At 29.5% G+C, this 27,547-nt stretch overlaps 3 protein-coding genes across 4 annotated transcripts; 2 read left to right on the top strand and 1 right to left on the bottom strand.

The window, feature by feature from the left end:
* The first annotated feature begins 883 nt into the window (after positions 1 to 883).
* On the top strand, positions 884 to 6,348 carry LOC117134187. The gene has a single exon (XM_033292124.1). It carries the CDS (start codon positions 909 to 911, stop codon positions 3,711 to 3,713), a length of 2,805 nt encoding a protein of 934 aa, XP_033148015.1. The 5' UTR covers positions 884 to 908; the 3' UTR covers positions 3,714 to 6,348.
* A 1,705-nt stretch (positions 6,349 to 8,053) lies between these two features.
* LOC103869761 (nitrile-specifier protein 1) lies at positions 8,054 to 18,445 on the top strand. 2 transcript variants are annotated; one of them, XR_004458374.1, is made up of 5 exons: positions 8,054 to 10,488; positions 10,569 to 10,795; positions 11,277 to 11,537; positions 14,104 to 18,034; positions 18,142 to 18,445. XR_004458374.1 is itself a non-coding variant. In XM_033292125.1 (4 exons), exons 1-4 carry the CDS (start codon positions 10,410 to 10,412, stop codon positions 15,181 to 15,183), a joined length of 1,647 nt encoding a protein of 548 aa, XP_033148016.1. In that variant the 5' UTR covers positions 8,054 to 10,409; the 3' UTR covers positions 15,184 to 18,445. The 2 variants fall into 2 exon arrangements, 1 of the variants encoding a protein (XP_033148016.1); XM_033292125.1 differs by having other exon boundaries at positions 14,104 to 18,445.
* Positions 18,446 to 18,822: 377 nt separating this feature from the next.
* On the bottom strand, positions 18,823 to 19,221 carry LOC103869826 (classical arabinogalactan protein 9). Its single transcript, XM_009147895.1, has one exon. It carries the CDS (start codon positions 19,219 to 19,221, stop codon positions 18,823 to 18,825), a length of 399 nt encoding a protein of 132 aa, XP_009146143.1.
* Positions 19,222 to 27,547: the final 8,326 nt, after the last annotated feature.

The raw sequence follows: 27,547 nt of genomic DNA, 5'->3' as shown, positions 1-27,547 counted from the left end.
TATCACGCTCTGAACCATGGTTTATTATTGGAGATCTAAACGAGATTACTGGAAATCATGAAAAGGATGGGGGATCTCTGAGAAGTGCCACCTCATTCATACCCTTTAACAATATGATAAGGAACAGTGGTCTACTAGAATTTCCGGCTCGCGGTAATAAATGGTCATGGCAAGCAAAGAGAGGTAAAGGAAAAGGAGCAATGACGATCAGGTGTCGATTAGATAGGGCCTTGGCAAATGAGGAGTGGCATACACTGTTCCCATGTTCTTACACAGAATATTTGAGGATGGTGGGCTCTGATCATCGCCCTGTGATAGCTTTTTTGGAGGATAAGGTATTTAGGAAAAAAAGAGGTCAGTTCAGGTTTGATAAGAGATGGATTGGCCAAGAGGGGCTTATGGAATCAATTGTGGCAGGATGGACAGAAAATCATGAAGGACAGCTGGAGGATGTTGTTACAAAAATTAGTAATTGTCGTCATGAAATTTCATCATGGCGAAAGGATAATCAACCATACGGAAAGGATAAAATTAAAGATCTTCAACATGCACTCGAGGAGGTCCAGTCAGATAATAGTAGATCACAAGAGGACATCCTTGAGGTATCCAGAAAGTTACAAGAGGCGTATAAAGATGAAGAGGAATATTGGCATCAGAAAAGCCGGAATATGTGGCATTCATCTGGAGATCTTAATACCAAATTTTACCATGCTCTGACTAAGCAGCGTAGGATCCGTAATAAAATAGTGGGACTCCATGATGAACACGGAAATTGGATTACATAGGAAAATGGGATTGAGAAGGTGGCGGTGGATTATTTTGATGGTCTTTTTAATACTACAAATCCAACGGACTTTGATAATTTTCTGGATGAGATAGTGCCGTCTATTTCTCCCCCCCCCCCCCAAATGAATCAGATACTATTGAGAACAGCAACAGAGGAAGAGGTTCGTCAGGCTTTATTCATGATGCATCCAGAGAAAGCGCCAGGCCCGGATGGAATGACAGCCCTGTTTTTTCAGCACTCCTGGCATATTATTAAGAAGGACTTGGTTGAGATGGTGAATAATTTCTTGGTTACAGGCAACTTGGATCCACGATTAAATATTACTAATATTTGCATGATTCCAAAAGTAGAGAGACCTACAAGGATGATGGAACTACGGCCGATAAGTCTATGCAATGTAGGTTACAAGATTATATCGAAAGTTCTGTGTCAACGACTGAAAATTTGCCTCCCCCGATTAATTTCAGAGACGCAATCGGCTTTTGTGGCAGGAAGGTTAATATCGGATAATATTCTTATAGCTCACGAAATGTTTCATGGTCTGAGAACAAATAAGTCATGTCAAAATAAATTTATGGCCATTAAAACAGATATGAGCAAGGCGTATGATAGGATAGAGTGGCGTTTTATTGAGGCCCTTCTTAACAAAATGGGGTTTGATCCTCGCTGGATCAATCTAATGGTGGAATGTATTTCTTCGGTTCAATATAGGGTCCTCCTCAACGGCCAGCCGCGAGGCCTTATAATTCCCCAACGAGGTCTACGTCAAGGGGATCCTTTGTCTCCGTATTTATTTATTATATGTACTGAGGCTTTAATTGTGAATATCAAAAAAGCGGAGAGGGTAAAACAATTAACCGGTATGAAGGTAGCAAGAGCTTGTCCAGCAATATCGCATTTATTATTTGCCGACGATAGCCTTTTCTTTTGCAAGGCAAACAGAGAAGAATGTCAAACTATTTACAGGATTTTAAAAGAGTACGAGGCTGTTTCCGGGCAACAAATAAATTTTCAGAAATCTTCAATTCAATTTGGTCATAAGATTGAAGAGTCCAGTCGACAAGAGTTGAGGGATATTTTGGGTATTCAGAATTTAGGAGGAATGAGATCTTATCTAGGGTTACCCGAAAGCCTTGGGGGATCTAAAGTCCAAGTGTTCGGATTTGTTCAAGAACGTTTGAATAAGAGGGTAAATGGATGGACTTTTAGATATTTTACTAAAGGTGGGAAGGAGGTGATTATTAAGTCGGTGGTTACGGCTCTGCCAAATCATGTCATGTCTGTTTATCGATTACCAAAAGCTACTGTTAAAAAATTAACGAGTGCAGTAGCTCAATTTTGGTGGAGTCCAGGAGGGAGTACAAAAGGCATGCATTGGAAATCATGGGATAAGTTATGCCTCCCTAAAGACAATGGTGGATTAGGTTTTAAGGATCTTATGGATTTTAACACGGCGATGCTTGGAAAGCAACTGTGGAGGCTGATTGAGAAACCAAACACTATTTTCTCTAGAGTCTTTAAAGGACGGTACTATAGGAATGCTTCACCCCTTGAACCGATCCGATCTTACTCCCCGTCATATGGCTGGAGAAGTATGAGCTCTGCTAGATCTATGGTTTGTAAAGGACTAATTAAAAGGGTGGGAACAGGTTCATCTATTTCTGTATGGAATGATCCTTGGATCCCAGCCACTCGCCCGAGACCAGCAAACAAAAATCTTCACAACAGTTACCCGGATCTTACAGTGGATTTCCTCATTAATTTGGAATCCCGAACTTGGAATCTTGAGGCAATCAGGGCTTTGGTGGATCCTCATGATGCACAAATTATAGAAAGTATTCCATTAAGTAGAAATCAGATGGATGATAGGAATGGATGGCATTTCACTAATAATGGGAAATATTCGGTCAAATCAGGGTATCAGGTGGAACGGGTATATCCTGATAAGGAAAAACCACCAGATTTTTATGGACCCACAGTGGATCCGTTAAAAGCTTTTTGCTGGGAAGTGCGGTGCCCACCGAAGTTGAAGCACTTTTTATGGCAACTCGTTTCAGGTTGTATAGCGGTAATGAAGAATCTACGGGGGAGAGGAATACAAGGAGAAATTTGTTGTGCTCGATGTGGAGACCCGGAGGAATCAATTAATCATGTGTTTTTTGAATGTCCTCCAGCACGTCAAGTGTGGGCACTATCTAAAATACCATCGAGTCCAGATTTTTTTCCAACTTGTTCGTTTTTTGGTAACATGGATCATCTCTTTTGGCGAGTTACTCCAAAGATGGATGACCACCAATTTGCATGGATATTATGGTATATATGGAAAGGTCGGAACAATAAAGTGTTTAGTAATCTGGATATTGATCCAAGGGAAACACTTAGATTAGCCGAACTGGAATCGACACTTTGGGCTGAAGCACAAGTTAACACTGATCAAAGAAGGGAGAGGCAAGTACAGGCCCGACCTACATTAGAAACTACAGGACGCTGGTGTTTTATAGATGGTTCGTGGAAAGAGAATGAACTTTTTTCGGGACAAGGATGGTATAGTACCTTACCAGGTTTTGATGGTTTATTAGGAGCAAGGAATGTCAGGGCGTGTCTGCCACCTCTTCATTCTGAGATGGAGGCGTTGATTTGGGCAATGGAATGTATGAAGAATCTAAGACAGTTTCAGGTTACGTTTGCAACGGATTTTTCTCAATTGGTGAAGATGGTTTCGGAACCAGAAGAATGGCCAGCATTTGAAACCTATCTGGAAGATATCAAGCTTTTACGAAGAAGCTTCCTCAACTCAGACATCATCCATGTTCCCCGAACGGAGAACCAAAGGGCGGATAGCTTGGCACGTAGTGCTAGAAAACAACCGTCTTTCATCGTTCATATGGATGCGGAGTTGCCGATTTGGTTTACAGAGTCAATATGAGTCTGTGAATGTCTTGCTGTCAAAAAAAAAAAAAAAAACAATTGACCTTAATCTAATTCCCACTACAGCAACTATACCATTTTTAAATTCCTCAATACTAAGATGCCCTAACTTTTCTTTTGTTCTATACATAAATTCTAGTAGAAAAAAGCTTTAAACATAATTTTTATGGTAAACTGAATATAAATACTCACGTTTGTATTCCAAATCAAATTAAAGTCTGATGTTTTGTATCTATTTACACAGTAAATAGTCATAATCATTTTTTTGTTAAAAGTTAGAAAAGAGTAATATTTCAAAATTATGCTTTATAGTTATTGTTACCTGGGTTGTTTGTCTTGTTGACCGTGATCTGATTCTCCATTTTTGGGAAAAACTAAGCTCTTAAGGAGGAGGTAAATCCATTGGCATCATGCGAAAAAATAAAAGAGAGTATCAAGTTAAGAAGAGAACATTGAACCTGGAAATAACTATAAACATGTATATATATTTTTGCTATACTTACCACCCAAAACCAAATTGACGAAGAAGAAGACTACACACTGTAGAGAAATAAAAGGAGAGTAAACCGATAATAAATAAATTGATTGCAAGTTATATAAAAAAAAAAGAAACGGTTTGAAACTTTCCATGATTTAAGGAATTGTAGATGAAGTGATCTATTTTTAAACGTGATGGTAATGATGTGCTTAAATTTAGGGATATAATTTTTTTCAGTTTCAGAAAATGAAGGATTGATTTTTTTTGTTTTATGATAACGGAGAAACCGTTTGTTTTAGTTATTTGTCATGTTTTGAAACTTCTTTTTACTTTTAAATTCATCCAGGTGTTTTGTTTTTTATTTTTCTGGAAATTTTGTTTTAAAGATTTTCCACTTGTCATGTTAAGATTGGGCGTGCGACTTGCGCTTTAGTATATAAGGGATAAGAATTATTTACAGAAGTTTAAAAACTCAACTTCACCACCTAAACAATAAATTCTAAAAAATAATAATCATTAAACCCTAAACTCAAATGTTAGGATATTTTTCATTGAGTTTTTTTTTTTTAAAAATGCTATCCAAGTTGGTGTATTTCAATAAATTTCTCAAATAGGATATTCACTACAAAATTATTTTGCAAGTACAAAATATTATAGTTTAAAAAAAGTTTTGTTGTTTTTAATAATATCCCATTTTAAAAATAATTTTTGTTGTTTTTAATAATATCCCAAAAACAATTTCTCTATTATATAGGCGCAGTTTAATTTAATTTCATATAAATTCTAAATTTTAGAAATGAAACATATGTAAAATACTATTGTTACATAATTATGTTTACAAAAATGTTTTTTTTATAAAATACAAAAATTACGTAAAATAATATTGTTATATAATACTATTACATAAATTAGAATATTTTAGTATATAAAGAATAAAATATGCACGGATGTGTGGATCAAGATCAAGGAGATCATGTAACATAATTATTTTTTACAAAGGAAATTTTGTAAACATGCTTTGTCGATATGTATAAACCAGAAGGACTTAGTGAAATTTTTTGAATGATTTTCTATTCTCCAAGACGCACAAGCCTCTCCAACCGGTTGAGGAAAGATTTTTTGCATGTAGTGTGAACTGTAGTACTCTGCAACAAGCATTAAGAAATACAATATTTATCAGCAATGATTATCTCTAATGTTTTCTTATTATCATTGATCTTCTGTTTTTAATATATACTTTTTCCGTTTCAAAATGTAGATGATGTTTTAAAGAGTTTTTTATGTTTAATAATATATGATGTTTTGGTATTTTATATTAGTTTTAATTTTATTGAAAACTGTGTGATCAATACTGTTTTATAGAATTTTTGATGATTGTCCTCCAACAATTCAGGTTTGGATTCTATCGAAGATACCATCAAATCTAACTATCTTTCCGACAAGTGCTCTCTTCACAAATTTGGATCATCTGTTCTGGAGAGTTATTCCGCAGATGGAAGAGCATCAGTTTGCATGGATACTATAGTATATCTGGAAAGGTAGGAATAATAAAGTTTTCAGTAATTTGGATATTGATCTTTTGGATACGCTTAAGTTGGCAGAAACAGAATCAACACTGTGGGCTGAGACACATTATTTGAAAGAACAGAGAACAATACCACAAATAGTAGATACGACCCTGCAGTCAATTCCAGGAAGATGGCATTTTGTGGATGGCTCAGGGAAAGAGGGTGATACTTTTTCAGGACAAGGTTAGTACAACACTTTAGAAGGATTTGATGGATTATTGGTAGCAAAGATTGTTCAGGCTAGTCTCTCTCCCCTTCAAGCGGAGATGGAAACGCTACTCTGGGCAATGGTATGCATGAAAAATTTACGTCAATTTTATGTTAGGTTTGCAACGGATTGTTCTCAATTGGTGAAGATGGTTTCGGAACCAGAAGAATTGCCAACTTTTGTAACTTATTTGGACGATGTCAAGATCCTGAAAGAGAGTTTCACCCGATCAGAGATTATCTATGTACCATGGACGCAAAATATAAAGGCGGATAGACTAGCACGCAGTGTTAGGAAGCAACCGTCTTTCGCCATTCACATGGATACGGATCACCTGGTTTGGTTTACAGAGTCAGTATGAACCTGTAAAAATCAATGACAAAAAAAAAAGATGATTGGATGAATTACTTTTATTTTATATTTTTAATGCTACTATTTAGATAAAAAATGATTGTTTTAATTCTTGTGCATTAGCCAAAACATCAACTAGTTTGAAACAGAGGGAACAAAACATAAGCCTTTTTTTTAACGCTAAGTCATAAGCCTTTATTGAGAACCCATTTGTACAATTGTTTTTCTCAGATAATTTAATCACATTTAAAACATGATCATTCTTTTAGATTTTCCCTCGGTTTTCTTTGGATATTACATTTTGTGTCATCATGAATTTTCCTAAGAATTAGTTTCTCATTAAAGGTAAAATGGGAGTGCAATTTAAGACCAACAAAAATGTGTGTAACGAACCTAAAAATTATTTGAGTTAACCAATTTAGTCTCTCTTTTTTTGTGTGGCAATTAACCAATTTAGTCTACCCCGATTCTTTTAAGATATTTATAGATATCCTCATCGATTATAGACTAATTATTTGAAAAGATTTTCTCATTGTTAGGCTCTCACGATTTTGTTTGGCGGCCCACATGGCACATGGTTAGTCCAACACATTAATGTACACTAGATTTTGACTCACGCTTTAAAAACGCATTGGGAATTCATTTTTTTTGTAAATAAGTTATTTTATAACCTATAAATGTTGTAAAAATTTTATTTTATAACCTATAAATTTTATATTATACTATGTTATGAATCATTATAATTATTTAAAATTGTATGAACAGAAATATAAAATGTGTTAGTGTAGATGGGTACAATTTGAAAGTGCTGGGATTTTTTGATTTTTTGATGTTTGTGTTTTTCCTAAATTGTTATATACTATGTCTTATAATCGTGTAACATATTTATTTAAAATATCTACTAATAAAAGAGACTTTTTGAGGCTCCATGGAGTGGCCACATCAACGAAAAATACTTCATCCAGAAAATGACATGTGGCATTGTTACTAAGAAATAAAAAATAATTATTTATATAAAGAAAAATAAATAATAAATAATAAGTAAATATACAATCAAGAAATATACTTATTACATTAAAAAATAATAAGCAAATATACAATATCAGAAAAATAAATACTAAGTAAATATACAATATAAAAATATAAATATTATATTAAAAATTAATCATAATATTATCATTTGATATAAAGTAAGAAAATTAGAATAAATAAATATACAATTAAAAACCGGAAAAACTAAATTAAACATCTATCTGAAAACTGTATAGTAAAATAAATAATAATTAATTACATAATATAATAAATATAAATATTATATTATACATTTATCATAATATTAGGATAACTAAATATAAAATAAAAAATAATAATAAGAAAATATATTGTATAAGAAACAAAAATATTACATTAAATATTATCGTAATATTATCATCGATATAAAAGCAAGAGATTTAGAATATCTCAATATACAAAATAAGAAAAGATAAACAATAAGTAAATATTACCTTTTTTGTCATCAAGTACGTTAATATTAATATAAAATGGAAAAACTAAATTACACATATATTTGAAAATATATAGTTAAATAAATAATAAGTGAATATACAATATGAAAATATCATATTAAACATCTACTATGTCAGCTCGGTTTTATATTATGATTTAGCAATTTAAAATTTTATTATGGTTATGAGAAGTTAAAGTTCACGTGCCAATCCTATCTATCTTCAATATTTTCTCATTTTTCTGTCGTTTTTTTCATTTTGGTTATTGTTCGATATAAATATTGATTTTTGAGTTTATTCTCATTTTGTTTTTTTTTTGCCTTAGATTTAGAAAATATTTAAGATTCAAAATTATTAAAGAAATACATACTTAGCTTAAGATATGTGCCTTGTGCAGAATAAATATTTTATATTTATTACTTATTTTATGTTTTTCTGCATATTATAAAATAATAAAATAATTTTTATATATTAAATAACTAAGAAATCAGTTACTATTATTTAATAAATTGGCGTGCACATATAAATCAAATGACCGCTCTTGTTTATTCGCAATCATTTTAGAATAAATAAATCAACACAATCAATCTTATCTATCATATATTATATGTAATTAAATTTAAATGATATTAACATAGATATATATATAGTATACTTTTAATATGGATATTTATTAATCATATGAGTTTATGATTATTTGCATATTTTTGTTACAAAATTTTACACCAACGATTTTTCTAATAATGTTTAGTGGTTTCAATAATTTATAATCATTTTAAAAAACAATGATGATTTCAATAGTTTATAGTGTTTTCATTATGAATATTTATTAAATAAGGTTTCTACTCATATAATTTTATGATTATTTGCATATTTGTGTAACAAAATTTTACACCAACAATCTTTTTATAATGTTTAGTGGTTTCAATAATTTATAATTATTTAAAAAAACAATGAAGATTTTACACCTACGATTTTTTAATAATGTTTAGTGGTTTAAAGTATATATATATATATAATATACTTTTAATATGAATATTTATTAAATGAGGTTTTTGCTTATATGATTTTATGATTATTTGTGTTATAAAATCTTACACCAACGATTTTTTTGTAAAGTGGAATGTTTAATGGTTTCAATAATTTATAGTTATTTAAAAAAAACAATAAATATTTTAAAATTAAAATATTAACTTTTCAATATATGTTCAACGTAGATATCAAAATATAAGTATGTATTTTCATATGATGTATATAGTTTAGTTTAAACGATATGATATATATATATATATATATTAACATAAACACCTATTAAAAACCGGGCCTCGTGGTCTGGTGGTAAAGGAACCTCGGCTGAGGTGCCCGACATCACGAGTTCGAGCTCCGGCCACAGCGAATTTAACATGGTTTCCGTTTGGCCTCCAGGACCTTCCTCGCCAGTTCCGGTTGGACGCGGTGGGATAGTCGGACTAAGTGAGAGGTCCGGATACCTGGATTATCAAAAAAAAAAACACCTATTAAAATAAAATTATTTATTCATATGATTTTATAATCATTGTATCTTATTATAGAAAAAATTTAAATCTTGATCACAAAAGTTTATGTGAGACTTTTAACAGTTTTAGTAATTTTGAAAAATTTAAAATACAACATATACAAAAAATCTAAATTTTTATTATATGATTAATGTAATTATGTAATTTATTTTACTAATAAATAATTAAACATAAATGATAGAAAGTATACAGATTGTTAACAAATCTTTATTATTTAAAATCTTTAATTGTCATGTATATCTTAATCATATTAGGTAATTTCGTAGGTTTTATTTAAGAAAAAAATTCAATTTGATAAATGAATGATCCATAATTGACATACTATATAATATAACATTTCCTATCAATTTAATTTTGGACTAACAAAATTATCAATTGATTCTCAAGCCGCCACGTAAGCAAAATTAACATTCTAGTTACGTGACAACTCAACATTGGATTTTTTTAATTAATACAAACTACATGTTATAACTTTTTAAATGTGTATCTGTTTATATATAGGGGATTTTTTAATTCAAAAATATAAGAAGGAGTTGGAACTTTCAAGAGGGAATAGTAATAACAAAAAAAAGATTGGTTTTGGAATTAACTCCAAATTGTAGGTTTTGGTATCATTCATCCATCTGCCACGAAATTAGCTCCGGCAATGCTCCTTGTATTAAATTATCATCTTTATTGAGTTATCAAGTACTATTAAATTAGGAGATTTATTGTATTTCAATAATAGCCCTCGCAATGCTCCTTGTATTAAATTAACTCCGGCAATGTATTAAATTAGCTCCGGCAATGTATATAAATTAGCTCCGGCAATCTATTTATTGTATTTCATTAATAGCCCTGGCCCCTGGCAATGCTCCTTGTATAACTAATTAGGAAACTATATGAGTTGGCTTGTATTGGGTGTAGTGAAAATATATTCCGATCCAACTACTTGCGGTATGTCAACGTGTACTCACATGGGTTCATTCATTATTTAATGTCTCGTGTATCGCGAGATATAAAATACATGAAGAAATTCGTCGATGTGAATGAACTTCCCATGGGTCGATAAATACCCATGCAATTTCCCAATATGGATCACTGCACCAATAATTAAATTATTCTCAGGTCAGTTCTCTCAACATCTCTCTCCCTCTACCCCATATTATTGTTTTTGTATGACTTAGCTATAATATTCGTAACTACAGGTTGTAATATTCGTAAGAAAGCACAAGCAAAAGAGATGGTTCTAAAGCTGGAAGCAAAGGGTGGTAAGAAAGGAAATGTATGGGATGATGGCGTTCACGAAAATGTTAGAAAAGTATATGTAGGGCAAGGCCAGGATTGTATATCCTTCGTCAAGTTTGAGTATGTCGATGGTTCTGAAGTGGTTGCTGGAGATGAACATGGAGAGCAAACACAACAAGTTGAAGAGGTACTAAATATATATAAGGCAATTCTCTCAAATAACTATTTTTAAGTTTTTATCACAAAAATAGATCTTAGAAACTAAAATGATCAAAATGACATTTTTATTTTGAAAATTTTAATTTTAATTTTTTTTTTTAATTTGAAACTCTATCCCTTAAACCCCACTCCTCAATTCTAAACCCTATACTCTATACTCTAAATCTTAAACTTTAAACCATAAACCCTAAACTTCACCCATTAACTCTAAACCCTAATGTTTAGATTAATTAACCTTAGAAATATAAGGTATATTTACTTTTTTTTGATAAAACATTTAAGTTTATTTTGGTCATTTTTATTTTTAAGGTCTATATTTGTGACAAAAACGTTTTTAGGTCCATCCTGAGGAATTTCTCATATATATACTTCTATATAATTATATTAGGTTGAAAATATTAATTTTGTTCAATATTAGTTTCGTACTGAGAGTTGTTTTTTATACGTAGTTTGAGGTTGATGAAGATGACTACATCGTTTACGTAGAAGCTTTCCGTGAGACAGTAACTCAAGAAACCATCGTGGCTCTTAAGTTCGAGACTTTCAAAGGCAAAACCAATATGCATATCGAGACGAGTCCGGGGGTAAAGTTTGTTCTCCAAGGTGGCAAAATCGTTGGGTTTCACGGGCGTTCGACCGATGTTCTACACTCCCTAGGAGCCTATGTTTCTTTCTCATCCACTCTTGATTCGCTTGGAAACTGGTTAAAGGTAGAAATCTCTTAGATCGACATAAAAAAAAATATTTTCCTTTTTAACATTGACACACCATATTTATGTGATTACTAGGTGATTTTTCCGTGTTCATGCACGTATATAATTTTTATAAAGTTAAATATTATAATTAATTGTATTTACTTTTAGTTTGAAATCAATTTATAATTTATATGTATAATTTATGTTAATAATATTATATTATTTTTATTAGACATATGATTTGGATATGTTATATCTAGTCGGTTTGATTGTTTTTGGATCAACAATCGATTTATTTATTATTTGGATATATTGGATTGCATTTATTTCTTCGAATTCAACTATAATATTTTATTCTAAACATTGTTAATTTTGATTAAATTCTTATTTGTATTTACATTGGTTATTTTCTTAGATATATAAATATATTTTCATAAGATTATATATAACATAATATATATTGTGCTTAGAATTAAATAAAATAAACTAAATTACATAAATGAATATAACGATAATATTATGAAGTCTCATGCATATATATAAAATTATATTGTAACAATGAGTTACTATTTTATTTTTATTTATTAATAAGGTTTGAGTCATCCATCATATGTATAAAAATAAATAGATTCTTATTATAAAATTATTTGTTACTGTAGTTTGATCTTTGATTTTGGATATAAGTTGGATTGTGAGTATATTGAGTTACATATATTCTTTCAAATTCAAACTCAAGTATATTAATTTCATTCTAATCAAATCAAACCAAATTAGTTTTATTTCTCAGTTAAATGTGCATGTATTTTCATGATATTTATCAAAATTATATGTTGATTTCTTAAAAAATATTAGGAAATAAAGAGATGATCAATAGGAAATTACATACATAAGTATAACTGATAAAGTTTTGTAAGAACATAAACGAATATCAATATTTACAAAAATTATATATTTTATATATCCTAAATAATAGTATGCCTTAGATTTATTGAAAGGCAAACTGAAAATTATTTTAAATAATCTAAAAAATGAGAATTCAGATTTGGCTGGGTATTTTGATTATACGTATATTAAGTTCCACAAACATAAAGAAAATATAAAATTAAAAAGAAACTAAATATTAAGAAAAAAAATATTTTTAGTCATGATAAAATATAATATATGTACCTCATTAAAATTATATGCTATTTAAAAAAATATGTAATTATTTGATCAAAATATTCTTATCATAAACAATTATTTATAGGTTGCATTTTTAATATCTCTTAAAATTAGCACTAAAATTGTGATTATTTTTGTGAAATCATATTAATTATACGTGTTTTTATGCAATTGTAAGATATTATAGTCAGCTAAAAATTATGAAAAAACATTCCAATATTAATAATTATAAACTATTTTTAATCAATTAAACATATATTGTTTATATTCTTTAATTAATTTATGTAGTTATCTAAGAAAATAAATAGATATAAAGAAAATATTTCTATTACTCTGAAAATATATTTATTTTATGAAATCACATGATATAAAATATACTCTTTTCCATATTAGAAAAAAATTGATATAAAGAAAGTATTTTTATTAATTTGAAAGTATATTTTTTGTTATCTAAAAATATGTTTTAAACTGAATATTACTATTTTCTGAACTTTCCTTTTAATGAAATTATATTATATATACATATATTTCGTTTTTAAATTCGCTTTTAAACTTTATGAATGTTTCCTTTTTTATATATGTTTTGAAAAAAAAAGTAAACTAAAAAATAAAAAATAATTGTATTTAAATTTAATATTTTTAATTCATTAAGGGTACCTATGTAAATGTAAATAACCATCGTAAGAATTAACGTGCCACACATAAGAAATTGACTTTTCAAATAATATTATAGAGATGTGAAAACAAGTGTGACTAAATTTGAAAATCAAAGTAACAGTGGTAATCTAAACTATTAAGGCAGAAGTACAAACAGTAATTACCCCTTAGAGTTGCACAAAAATCACATCCCTATGCCACTGCCATCGAAACTCGGTCGTTTTACTTTCTTTTTTTCCGTCAGTTACGTTGACATAACATTACACCTAATATTACCGTATTTCTTACCCACCCATTATATTGTTTTTTTTTTTGAATTTAGTATTTTACCAACCGAACACAGAAAAGCAATAACGAAATGTTTCAAAACTTGCTAACCCGTTGCAAACCAATCGATTGAACATATATTTACAAAATGTTCGTCATATCAAATGTATCTACACCATTATATTCACATTTTCTATTACATATGCATGATATAAACAGAGAATAATATTCTTTATCACTATGCATACCAACATTTAGTATATTAATTTTATAATAAAGGTACGGTTTGGTTGTTTTATGGTTTAGATTTTGGTTCGCAAAATCAAAAATATTTAATTATGCAAAATATATATCCGCGCGGATCAAAACCTAGTATATAACTAAAAGTAGACTTGAATCAAAGAAAATAATGCGTAGATCTTGATATCATTTAATCATATAGTAATTTTTTTTTAAAGATGTGTTAATTAACAAATCTTAGTAATTTATATATAAGGTGGAGCAAAAAGGAAAGGCCCCAGGGCTAAGATGCTCACATGCCATAGCACAAGTAGGAAACAAGATTTACTCCTTTGGTGGCGAGTTCACACCAAATGTGCCTATTGACAAAGACCTTTACGTCTTTGACCTCAAGACCGGGAAATGGTCCATTGCTCCAGCCACGGGAGACATTCCACACCTCTCCTGTTTAGGCGTCAGAATGGTGTCAGTTGGAACAAACCTCTATGTCTTTGGTGGCCGAGACGCGGACCGCAAATACAACGGTTTCTACTCTTATGACACGACCAAAAACGTGTGGAAACTGCTAACTCCGGTCGAAGAAGGACCCACTCCTCGTAGCTTCCACTCAATGGCAGCCGATGAGAAAAGCGTTTATGTTTTCGGTGGAGTTAGTGCTACGGAGCGTCTCAAGACCCTTGACGCCTACAATATCGTTGATCAGAAGTGGAAGCAGTGTGCGACCCCAGGAGAATCATTTAGCATAAGAGGAGGAGCCGGCCTCGAAGTAGTGCAAGGGAAGGTTTGGGTGGTTTATGGATTCAACGGATGTGAAATTGATGATGTTCATTACTACGATCCCGTCGAAGACAAGTGGACACAAGTGGAAACATTTGGTGAGAAGCCTTCTGCGAGGAGCGTTTTCGCTAGTGCGGTTGTTGGGAAACACATTGTGATATTTGGAGGTGAGGTAGCGATGGATCCACAAGCTCATGTGGGTCCGGGACAATTGATGGATGGGACTTTTGCGTTGAATACAGTGACGTTGAAGTGGGAGAGGTTGGATAAGTTAGGTGAAGAGAAGGAGGTGGAGGGGACAACGAGTGGGTCATCAGGACTATCAATACATATTGGGATCCCAATCCTAATAGATGTAGATGTTTCGATCGGAAACCCTTTTGGAGGCCACAAGGATAAAAAGAAAGAAGAGAAGCAGGTGACTCCAGAGATCAGGGGATGGACAGCTTCCACGAGTGCGACAATTAATGGTAAGAAAGGGCTCCTGATGCATGGTGGCAAAGCCCAGACCAATGACCGTTTCGAAGATCTCTTCTTTTACGAGTTTAACTCTGCTTAAACGCCGTTTGATCGTCACCGTTTGTGATTGTTTGTGTGATTCAATAAGGAAGGGTCATGATACTATATGATCCTTCATCAGCTTTCCATTTGTTTTCTACTATGTATGTTTGTTATGTTTCATCTTTTAAACCAATAAATTGCTTCCTTTCTTCAAAGAAAGCGCCAGATAAAAAAATAGCCAAATTTTAGAACACATAGCATTAGCTTTAGCTTTTAATCCAGTGAACAATGATGGATGTGGAGACCTTCATATGATGACAATCGGAATATTATAGTTTCTGTTAGAAAGCACCACATTCTCTATAGTACGAAGGTTTTAGACATGCATTGTTTTCTTTCTATATGATTTGTGAATACAAATATTTATCTCTATCATAGGATGATCACATATAAAAAGAGCAAGAAGATCAAAAGAAGGCCACTTCAACATTGTTTTACTTGTTGTATTTTAACGGATTTGAAAATTCGAACTAAATCTACCATTATTGGTTCTATGATTTTCAAATATGTATTAAAATCATGTGTTATTGGTTTAATGATTCATAAATTCTATATCAAATCAAGTGTTATTCAATCGTACGGATTTACTAATAAATTTGATTTTATAATGGATATGAATAGATTTGTTTGGATTTTTTTTGTTAAATATAAAAAGATTCAAATCCGAAGGTAAACCTCCGGATTTGTAAATACTAATCCGAAAAAATTTAAAAATCTGCATATTTTACTTGGATTTATAAATACTACAGGGGGAGGGTTATTGGTAAGTGAATTCTCATGAATTTTGAATATTTTAAGAATCCATTGTTATTGGTTCTTGGATTTCAAAAATCTTACTCGAATCCATTGTTATTGGTTTAAGAATTTCCAAAATCCATTCAAATCTCTTGTTATTCAAAAAATTTAAATATTATTGATTCTCTAATTTTAACTAAATCTGGTGTTACAGGAGATGAATTCTATTCATTTTACTCATAAGACTCAACTTTCAAAATATCATATGTATCCATGTGATTTTCAAAATCCTTGTGATAAAAAACTAGAAAGCAAAATAATTATTCTTACCAAATATCTATTGCATCTTAAATTCAAATTATATGTTCAAAATTATAATTCATTACATTTATATGCTTTTACATTTTCAAATACACAATTATTTTTAAAAATATTATAGTTTTAATATAATTATTAATAACTACATTTAAAAATCTTAATAATTTTAAAATATTAAAAACAAAAATAATTTCAAAAAACATTTTCTAATTTCAAAAAGAAAATTTGAAAAAAGATATTGTTTCTTAAAAATAGAAAATTATAAAAATGTTCGAATTTGAAAACATATAATTTGAAATTATATAAAATAACTTTTTTTTTTATTTTTTTTATTACTTATACATTTATACAACAAGGGGTAAAAATAGTCTTTTGTCTTTTTAATGAAACTTATTTTGGTCATTTTTTTAATGCTCTTTTTGTGACAAAATCTTTTAAAATGGTTATTTAAAAAAAATTGTTCAATTTTGTATGTATTTAGTATTATTTTCTTTTTAATTGAGAGCAAAAAATAAATTATCGTGCTATATGATTTAGAAAATAAATAGATTCTATATTTATTTTACAAAAAAATGATAGAAAAGAAGTAATACAAATTCATGAAAATCTATATCAATCTAAAAAAGTTATGATCAAATTTGATAAGTCTATGTATATAAATTTTCACAATCCACATAACTTTTTACAATCTACCAACTCTCAAAATTCACAAATTCTACACAGATTCATCTCCCAATAACCCCCTACATGTATTTCTAAATCAATCAAAATATATAAACATATAACACCTATAAAAAAAGAAGAAGCAAAAACCAAAGATGGAGAACCGGCCATGTGGTTTAGTGTCTTTAGAGCATCCACAACAGTATACCCCCATTAAAATCTTTAAAAAGGTGTTTTTCTGTTTTTTTAACTATTTTTTCGGATTTAAAAACAAAAATATATATATATATATATATATATAACCAACCGCGGACCGCCACATGTCAGTGGGGCCCGCGAATAGTTAACAGATTCCACAGAATTGATCTTTAGCTAAGGAATTTAAGGGCACCAACTTGCACAGAGACCTAAAAATCATGGGTCCCATATAATTTTATAATAATTTGTTTTTTAAGGACTCCAACTAAGGATCATTGTTGCACTTGCTCTTATGGTTGATAACTTTAAATGTGTCTTAATGTAAACCGAGTGTAATTATTTATAGGAATTTAACCAATTCAAATTAGGACTAAGAACATCCCAATCAATCTGGTTTAGAATTAGGGTTTTCTTAGACTAGATAGTCGATTTTTTTCTTCTTTAAAAACGTGTATTATCCTGAGTTTTGGAGATAATAAACTAATAAGCTTTGAGAATAACCTGTCCTTGTCCATTGTTTTCTCTTTTCGGCACAACATTAATCTTTTAACCTAAGAAAAGGAATCTCCACGTGAATAATCGTTGCCGTTAAGTAAGGTGTACATGTGCCATAAGAGTAGCAACACAATCTGAGAAAAGCCTATAGTTCTAAAGTGAAGAGTGGCTAAAGTACCTTGGACAAAGGGTGGGGCAGTTGTCCACCATGACTTTTAAAATTTCAATGTATTTTCTTTAAATTTTTAATGAATGCCCCCATGCATATAAAATACTTTGTTAATATATTTTAGGTTTTCCGGGATCAAACTGAAGGTGAAGTACATCGTCCACACAAAAAGTGCAAGTAGACTCCAGGACAATCTTCATCCACCTTTTTCAAATGATCCAGGAAAAAATAATCAAGGCTGTACCACATTTGGAGAGCATCATCTAAAACCGTATGTTTTTGAAAAATTCAGTCGAACATATGATGTATGTACACTTTTCTGAGAGTGTCTTAGAATCTTCACCAAAATAAGTGAATCGTGCATTTCTTCTCCAACAGTTCTCATACCTGTTGAGCAAGCGACACTGTTGAGAAGTACCTTGTGATGCTCTTTGTTTCCTTCACCGAGATCCCTTTTTAAACGTTGAAATTGTTCTCATTTTACACGTTCATTTTCCCTGATACTAGGAGGTTTCAACGAATTCCACAGTTCCTTGGCTGTCTCCTTCTGAGTTATGGTATTCATGATGGATTTTAATTTCTTAGGCAAGTAGTTATTCACCTTAACGTATGTTAGCTTCTTTTCTACAAACTATTGTCTATGTTTCTCCATTGAATATATATATCTATCCTCGGGCTGGCTCATTGTAGTCTTTCTCTACAAGTCTCGCTAACTTTTGGATCTCAGGAGGTTTTCCAACTTACTCCAGTGTTCATAAGTCGCCATAGAAATCAGGTATCACCAGCTTGTTTTCCTCCTCTAATAACATTCTCTAACCCTCTCTTTTACAAAATCTAACCACTCAGATGCTAACAAGACTGATATCAATATGTTGGAACAAATTGAATAATGAGACTGAACGGTACTTTGTTCTTATTTCTTGAATGGTAGATTACATAAATTACTGCCTCCTACATATTTAGAGGACTTTCAACAAGCTTAGAAAGATTCAAATTAGCTACTAAATCGTAAGGGCTCCTACGTTATCAGAGCACTATGATTAACTCCAAATATTAAGTCTAATAAGCCCAATATCCTTTGCGTCCCAGGGTTTTTTTCTCTTCGACTCCAGTAATGTCGATGTAGTTTGAATCCCCAGCTTCCGGCGATGGAGTTGAATCTGATGGAGGATAATAGTATTTATTCGGATACTCTGCTAGAGGAGATCCAACTTCCGGAGGAGAGGAGTATTCATTCGGATACTCGGCTAGAGGAGATCCAACTTCTGGAGGAGAGGAGTATTCATTGGGATACTCGGCTAGAGGAGATCCAACTTCCTGCATAGGCGCGGGGATTGGAGGCGAATCTGCAGCTTCGAGGGGTAGTTCTGGTGCCGGAGCCTGTGAAGATTTAGTCGAAACCTCACCGGAGACGAGTACCAGCATTAGCAGAACTGCAATGATGCTTCCGAGCTTCATTTTTGAAACTTTAACGATGTTTCTCTCCAGAACTTTAGTAGAGAGAAAGAAGAAGAGATCTTGAGTACGATCTTTGCACTGAGCGGGAGGCACATATAAGTACGATCGCTAAATTTCTGGCTACGTAAACCTTCCTACAATTACAATTCGCCACGTGGGAGATGTAGGGGAACATAATAAAAGGCAGGGAAGCACGGGATCGCTTCATGGTAGTTTTCATTCAAAGTTACAAGTAAGAAGTTTGTGCCACGTAGGACATGTGGTGACAGAGAGGAAAAGCACTGGATCCAAACGTTATAAGTAGTTTTCCATTTTAGACTCGAAATACGGTCGAGACCTGATGCGTGGAACCGGCACGTGGGTTCACATGAAGAAGCTGACCCTCAAGTTTAAATAAATATTATAAACTGAACTAGAAGATTTCCACGTTTTTATTTATAATATCTTAACTAGATTTCGACCAGCACAATCACGCGGATGTTTATTTTCATTTTATATACATAAATATTTTTTTACATCATTTATGGTATATATATTTATTTAACAAATTAATATATGCATTAAAAATATATTAAATATTATTTTGTATTAAAATTATATTCAGTTTTGACCCACCGACCTTGAAAACTAAGTTTTCTATTAGCAATATTTTTACATTTATTTATTTCAGATAATATATTATTATATATACAAAAGTCTAAGATATGTCGATTTTTATAAATGTATTATATAGTTTTTGAATGTAAATTCGTTATATCATTGTATTATATTTTTAGCATAAATATTTTATATTTATAAAAACTGTTTTTACAATTTTATCAATTTAATATAATGTTATCATATTTAGTTCAGTATAATAATCTCATTTAATATGAACTATTATTATTATAAAATGATAAAAAGGTAATTTTTTTTAATAAATGATTACTATATATATATATATATTAATGCATAATAATAGTTCATTGCTAAATACAAAATTAGTTGAAATATTTACATAAAATTTTTGAAAATTAAGATAATGCTATAATATTTTCAAAATATTTGTTAAAAAAATTATACATATATATATATATATGTATATATTTATTTATATTTATATTTAAAATAAAAAGATATCATGCATAAATGATTTGTAATATTAACTTTGATGAAATACATGTTAATGTATATACGTATATTATATAGTTTTCTAATATTAACACGTGTTACCTACATATTACATTTCGAATATAAATACTTACAAAAAATAAAATATATAAATTTGACAATTTTATATAATTTAATCATATTTAGAACAATATAATAATTAATAATTTCTCTTAAATGATTGATTATGATTGGTAGAATTTATATTTTTAATATTATAAAATATATAAATGTATAATATTATTTCATAACTAATTTCGAAATTAATGAAAATATTTACATATAATTATTGAAAAGTAAGATCTTGTTAAAATCTTTTAAACAGACTTGTTAGAACTTTTAAAATATATATTTATATTTAAAATGAAAAGATATCAAAAGATATTATGATTAACGTTGTTCAAAGATTCTATATATTATTAGTCTTAATAAAATATATTTAATAAAAAAATTAAAGGATGGTCCAAATTATAAAACAATACATGAAAGAATTCATTATTTCTATTTTAATAGATAATATAGACTATAATTAGAAATTTTAAGAAAATAGTATACAATTTTTTTTATAATAAAATCTTAACTAATACTAATTTATAATAATATTAGACTACTAATCACGAAATTAGTCAATGATTCATTTTATAATAATATTTAAAATATCTAATAAGATTTTGTAGATTTTTTTCTCAACATATTTTTATAATTAAAAAATAAAACAATTTTATAGGTGAGTTGTTATATATGTCAATTATTTAAGATGTCATAATGTTAATTAGAATTAAATGAAATATAATTTTATAGGGAAGGTCCATTTTAAAAAAATCACACATGAAGAGAAGTTGTGACTTCTGTTTTAATATAATAGATAATAACAATGTGTTTTTTTACAAGGAAAAAAAAACAATGTACTGAAATTTAATATAATATTAGATTTTTAATTCGGGGTTATGCACGAGTTTATATTAATATTTTCTTTTATTTTATTATAATTTTAAAATAGTAAAATATAAATGATTATTATACATTTTTTATGAAATTGTATTCAACATATAATTTATAAAAAAATTCTATTTAACCTTCTATACAGTTATAGCTTTTAAATAACAAAATATTTAGATATCTTTTTGTTTGTTTATGTAAAAGCAATTATGTAGATTGTTTAATGAATATTAACTACTACTATATTGTTATAAATATTTTACTATAAACTTTCTCTATTTTTTCTATTTGAATAATGTAAAAAGTTAATTTATATGCACAATGTCTAGCTTTTCTTTTCTTTGTATAAATCATTGCATATTCCAAAAATGTCAACTTAACATTTAAATCACTTAATGTGATAATTCATATCAGATGTGGAATATAATGTTCATTAACAATTAATATAACCTATACTACTCAACATAGCGCATTTCTATATTTTTTTCTATAAATAGAGGAACTATGTTATAGATGCATGCATTAGAGCAAATCCACATCTATAGTAGAAATTTTATATTTTAAACGAAAATATAGAGATGAAAATAGAAGTGGGTTGGAGATGGTCTAAGTCAGCACTTTCAATGTTTGTCATTTCTACATCTGGTAAACGAGTTGACCATAGGTGCATTTTTCTTATGTATTGTTTCAGCTCTAATGTTTAATTAATTAGGTTTTTATGAAACCAATTTATCAATATCTTGGCCCGATATGCATCATCATTATAATATATGTTCACAACAGGTAACGTTTTTTGGACTTATGACACGATATAGTTGTTTGGGAAAAACAAAGTTAACACGAAGCGATCATTAGTAACTAAAACTCACCACGCGCGTCTGTGTGGGTGATCAACTAGTAACACTATGATTTCTTTTGAATAATGTGTTACTAATATCATTTTTGTTTGCTCGTTCAATGACTTTAACAGTACACTTTATTTTGTTTTTAACAGTACATTTCAGATTCGAAGTCATCTAAACTAACATTCCCATGAAAATATTTTATTCCTCTACTACACCAGATTTTTTCTTGTTTTATTCCTCTACGACACCACACTTTCCATGAAGTCATCTAAATTAACATTTTCCAACGAAAAATATGGTGTAGGAGACCGTAGAAGAGGGGATGGTGGTGCAACGGAGAGTTGAGGCGCCAAAGGAGGAAGCTGAAGATGATGGAGGAAGAGACGAATCGACAATGAGAAGACTTCTACCGAGAGTTTGGAAGATTTACAGAAAAGTCTTCCGCGGAAAATTTCTGTATAAGTCATTTAGAGAAAGTCAAAAACTTCTGACAAAATCCGGTCAATTGCAAAACTTTGTTTATCTTAGATGACTTATCAGGAAGTCTTCTTTGGTATTTTCGAAATTTGTTGTTCACAAAGAAAAGTTGGAAGACTTCCACAGAAGTCATCTCTAAAAAATACATAAAATCAATTGCAAACCTAACATGTGCATTGATCAGAAGACTTCCGTATAAGTCTTTTATGACCAGAAGACTTACACGGATGTCTTCTGACAAACAGATCTGAAAAAAAAATCAATTTCATACTTTCAACCAGTGAGATAACTTGATTAGCTTGTTCCATCACACATAACTTCACCACGAAACAGACTCAATTGTTAATGACCAAGAATCATGAGTTTGAACCTTACAAAGTTTAGAATCAAAATTTTGGATTTTTTGATGAATATAAAGAGAAAGTGAAAGAGGTGTAGTTTGTGTGCATAAGTAATGAGATATGAAAAATAAAAATCAAAATTTTGGTGCATTAAGAGCTTCAAATTGGTTGTTCATGGTGGGTTAGTGTAGTGATGGTAATGGTAATATTGTAAATATTTGATGAAGATGAAGATGATAAAGTAAAACACTCATTTTCGAAAAGAAAAAAAAAGGTAATGGCATTTTGTGAATAATCCAATCTTTTAAGGTGAATACGCCAAATGAAAATTCTAAAAAAAGAATTATGGATTAGTTTTATGTTTGATTTTTTTTTGAATCATTTTTGAAAGAAAAAAACCTTAGTTAATTAATATTTTTGTTTAGGGAAGCTTCCAGTGGAATTTATTGCCTTTTGAATACGATTGTGTTTGATTATGTCTGTTATTGTTTAATGGAATAAAGTTTCAGAGAGAGAAAAAATTTGTTGAGATAATGGAAAGTTTATTGACTTCTAGTTCAAAATCATTTTGTAAAGATTGACGAAAGAAATTTGCCAAATATGACTCAAAACTTAATTTTAACCACAAAAGTATCCCAAACTTGAATCAAATACAAAATAACCCAAAATACTAGTGAAATTACAACCAACTCCTTAAGAGTCGACCAAACAAAAAACCATAATTCATTTTTACGAATATAACCCCATAAAGTCTTCTGAGATTTTGTAAATCTTTCGAGGTTCTGTAAGTTTTCTGGAAGTTTTCTCATATAGTAGATCTTAAAAATAATTTATAAACTTTGTAAAATATATTTTGATAGGGTAAAAATTAAAATTATGTAATTATAAACAGTTGTAAGTGATATAAATTAAAATATAATAAAATTGAATTGTTTTCAACATAGATGAGTGGAAGTAGTGAGTCATGATATTTTTTGGTTTAGGGTTTGACAACATATGTTGTAGTATTGTATGTATTCTTAAGGTTAGATTTTGGAAGTTTAACCTTTTTTTTGAAAAATTATATTTTGACATATATGTGTTTAGTTTTGTGTATATTAAACATATTTTAAGTTTAATGAAATGTTTGTTTCTATTTAATTAGTTGTTTGAGTTTAGGATATATATTTAGGGTCCAGACAACTTTCAGGAAGTGTTCTGGTGATTAGTATCTTATCAGTTAGAAGACTTTCCTTAAACAAATATTGTTCCTACATACATACACTCACACCATGTGTTAAAACATATTTCAACTCAAATTATATTCAAATTCCATACGTCAACTAACACTTTGTGGTGAATTCATTCATTGACCGTGTCTCCGTTAGTCAAATATTGACGGAGTTTTACGTGGACTTAACGGATGATTACGTGGAAATTAATCTCAACGACGTTGTTTTATTGAAAAAAAATGTTTTAAATTGGTTTATAGTGGGATTCAAACCCGGGTACTCACAATAACCTATTCCCCACTCGACCACTCTGCCATGTATGATTCATCGTATTAATACATCACATATACATATTTAAAATTCATCGGTTCCGGGTTCCCCCAAAAAAAAATTGATTTGGTTTTCGAACCCGGGTTCCCTGAATTAATGCATCCCCCACTCGACCACTCTACCATGTATGCTTCATCATCTTAATACATCACATATACATATTTAACATTCATCGGTTCCAGATTCCCAAAAAAAAATTGATTTCATTTGGTTTACAAGAGGTTTAAAACCTGGGTTCCGTGAATTAACGCATCCCCCACTCGACCACTCTGCCATGTATGCTTCACTGTTTTAATACATCACATATACATATTCATCCTTTCCGGGTTCCTCGAAAAAGTTTCTTTTCTTATGGTTTAGAGGGGGATTCGAACCCAGTTAAAAGAATTATTTCAGCACATCCATGTGAGCAGCATACAAATCTACTTTATCACCTAATTAATCATAGAGTTAATCAATAAGTATTGTGCAACTAATTAAACCAAAATCTTGATGTCCTTTGGTCGTGTTTACAGCAAATGGGGATTTGTCCGATCAAGATGTAATCAAGCCGAGCAACATCGAGAACCTAAATTCAAATATAAATTATCTGGATTAAAATATATAAACAAATTGAAACTTACAATTTCCTAAAATTTAACGTTTGAGCAAATTTTTTTTTTGACAAAACATTTGACAAATTCTACCAAGTCGAATATATGTATATGTAATGTATTAAACCGATGAACATGGCGAGAGGTCCTGTGGGGGATGGGTTATTTTAGGGAACCCGTGTTTCAAGCCCCCTCTAAACCAAATGAAAACGAATTTGTTTGGGAGAACCCAGAACAGATGAATGATAAATATGTGTATATCTTATATATTAAAATAGAAGTCATGACTTCTTTAATGTATGATTTTTTAATTTGGACCATCACTTAGAAATCTTACTAAATGTATTTTATTAAGACTAATAATACATATAATCTTTAAAATACTTTAATCATAATATCTTTTGATATCTTTTCATTTTAATAGTATAGATATATTTATTTTAAAATTCTAATAAATCTGTTTTAAAGATTTTTACAAGATCTTCATTTTTGAAATTATATATAAATATTTTCACTAATTTTGAAATTTGTTTGAAATATTATTATACATTAATATATTCAGTTATCGTTTATAAAATGAAAAATAAAAAATTTCTATAATATTTTATCTATTATAGAACATAATCAATCATATTAAAAGAAATTATTATGTTGAGCTAAATATAATAAAATTGTATTAAATTTATAAATTTATGAATTTTATTTTCGTAAAAATAAAATACTTACGTTCAAAAATAAAATCTAATATGTTGGTAAGATGGGTTAACATTAGCAAACTATATAATACATGTATAAAAGTTAACATGTATTTCTTTAAAGCTAATAATATAAAATCTTTGTAACTACTTTAATCATATATTTTCATTTTAAATACAATATATATTATATATTAAAAATTCTAAAAAATCTGGGTAAAACTATTTTAACAATTACTTAATGTATATTAAGTTATCGTTTATAAAATGAAAAATAAATAAATTATATCATATTTTACCTACTTTATAGTCATGATCATGTTAAAATACAATTATTATACTTAAATAAATATGATAAAATTATATTCAACTGATAAATTTATAAATTTTATTTTCATAAATATAAACTATTTTTTAAATATAATATGATGATAGAACGGCTTAAAATTAGCAAACTATATAATACACGTCAAAAAATTAACATATGTTAGACTTTTGTATATACAATAATATATTATCTAAAATGAATAAGCATAAAAAATATTAGTAAAAAGAAATCCAGCTTTGAAAAATGGGTCAGAATTTAGTATAAATTAAATACAAAATAATTTTCAAATATGTTTTCTCATGAATATATTAATTTTCTTAATAACTAAATGCAAATACAAAAAGATAAATATATAATAAGAACTGACAAATATATACGGTTTTAAACAATTGATTAATTATAACATTTAAATTATAAAATTATTGTATTTGTAATAGTTATATAAACATTTAAGGATATGATTAACGTTAAAAATATATACAACTTATGTTCTAAAATAATAATTAATGTATAGAGAAATAAAAATAATAATAATTAACGTTAAAAATATATACCGGATGGTCGGGTGGGGGATGTGATATTGTGGGTAACCCGGGTTTGAATCCCACTTTAAACCGATTTAAAACAATTTTTTTTCAATAAAATGACGGTATTTTGGGCTTAATTTTCACGTAATCATCCGGTAAGTCCTCGTAAGATTCCGTCAATATTTGACTAACGGAAACACGGTCAATGAATAAATTTACCGAAAAGTGTTAGTTAACGTATGAAATTTAAATATAATTTGAGTTGAAGTATGTTTTAGCACATGGTGTGAGTGTATGTACTGATCTGAACCGTAACCCCTTGACGTATGAATTGGCAGTTTTCCCATGATCATTAATTGATAACCACATAATTAGATAAAAATATGAAAATAATATCATGTAATTATTCGATCGTTAACAGAAACATGCTAAACAATGATTTGATGTCGACTTTGAGGGTGAATTCCAATTTCTTCCTTTCTTTTCCAGCAAATTGAACCCTTTGAATCTCAGCAACATCTAATACTTGAGCAATAACATCTGAGAAATAAAGAGTTATATTCATAAATAAACTCTATAAATAACTTGAGTTCAAATAACTTCCCGTCCACGCACGATCTTCTCGATTTGACTTACGGATCAAGAAGCATGTTTTATCTCGATCTTCTGATTTAAAAGGAGATCGTGTAACATAAGTATTATTTACAAAGGAAATTTTGTGAACATGCTTTGTCGATCTGTATCTAACAAGAAGGACTTAGTGAAAAAATTTGAATGATTTTCCATTCTCCAAAACGCGCCTCTCCAGCCGGTTGAGGAAAAAAAATTTGCGTGTAGTGTTAGTTTGAACTGTAGTACCCTGCAACAAACATTAAGAAACACATTTTTTTA

Source organism: Brassica rapa, chromosome A05 (assembly GCF_000309985.2).
Source record: "Brassica rapa cultivar Chiifu-401-42 chromosome A05, CAAS_Brap_v3.01, whole genome shotgun sequence".
NCBI classification, from domain to species: domain Eukaryota; kingdom Viridiplantae; phylum Streptophyta; class Magnoliopsida; order Brassicales; family Brassicaceae; genus Brassica; species Brassica rapa.
The sequence above is the reverse complement of the archived record's forward strand: the minus strand, read 5'-3'. Positions and strand labels throughout refer to the sequence as shown.

Coding starts and splice junctions, on each gene's coding strand:
- LOC117134187 (XM_033292124.1), top strand. CDS start 909: ATGAATCAGATACTATTGAGAACAGCAACAGAGGAAGAGGTTCGTCAG.
- LOC103869761 (XM_033292125.1), top strand. CDS start 10,410: ATGAACTTCCCATGGGTCGATAAATACCCATGCAATTTCCCAATATGG. Junction 10,796..11,276: donor AAACACAACAAGTTGAAGAG/GTACTAAATATA, acceptor TTTTATACGTAG/TTTGAGGTTGATGAAGATGA. Junction 11,538..14,103: donor CGCTTGGAAACTGGTTAAAG/GTAGAAATCTCT, acceptor TTTATATATAAG/GTGGAGCAAAAAGGAAAGGC.
- LOC103869826 (XM_009147895.1), bottom strand. CDS start 19,221: ATGAAGCTCGGAAGCATCATTGCAGTTCTGCTAATGCTGGTACTCGTC.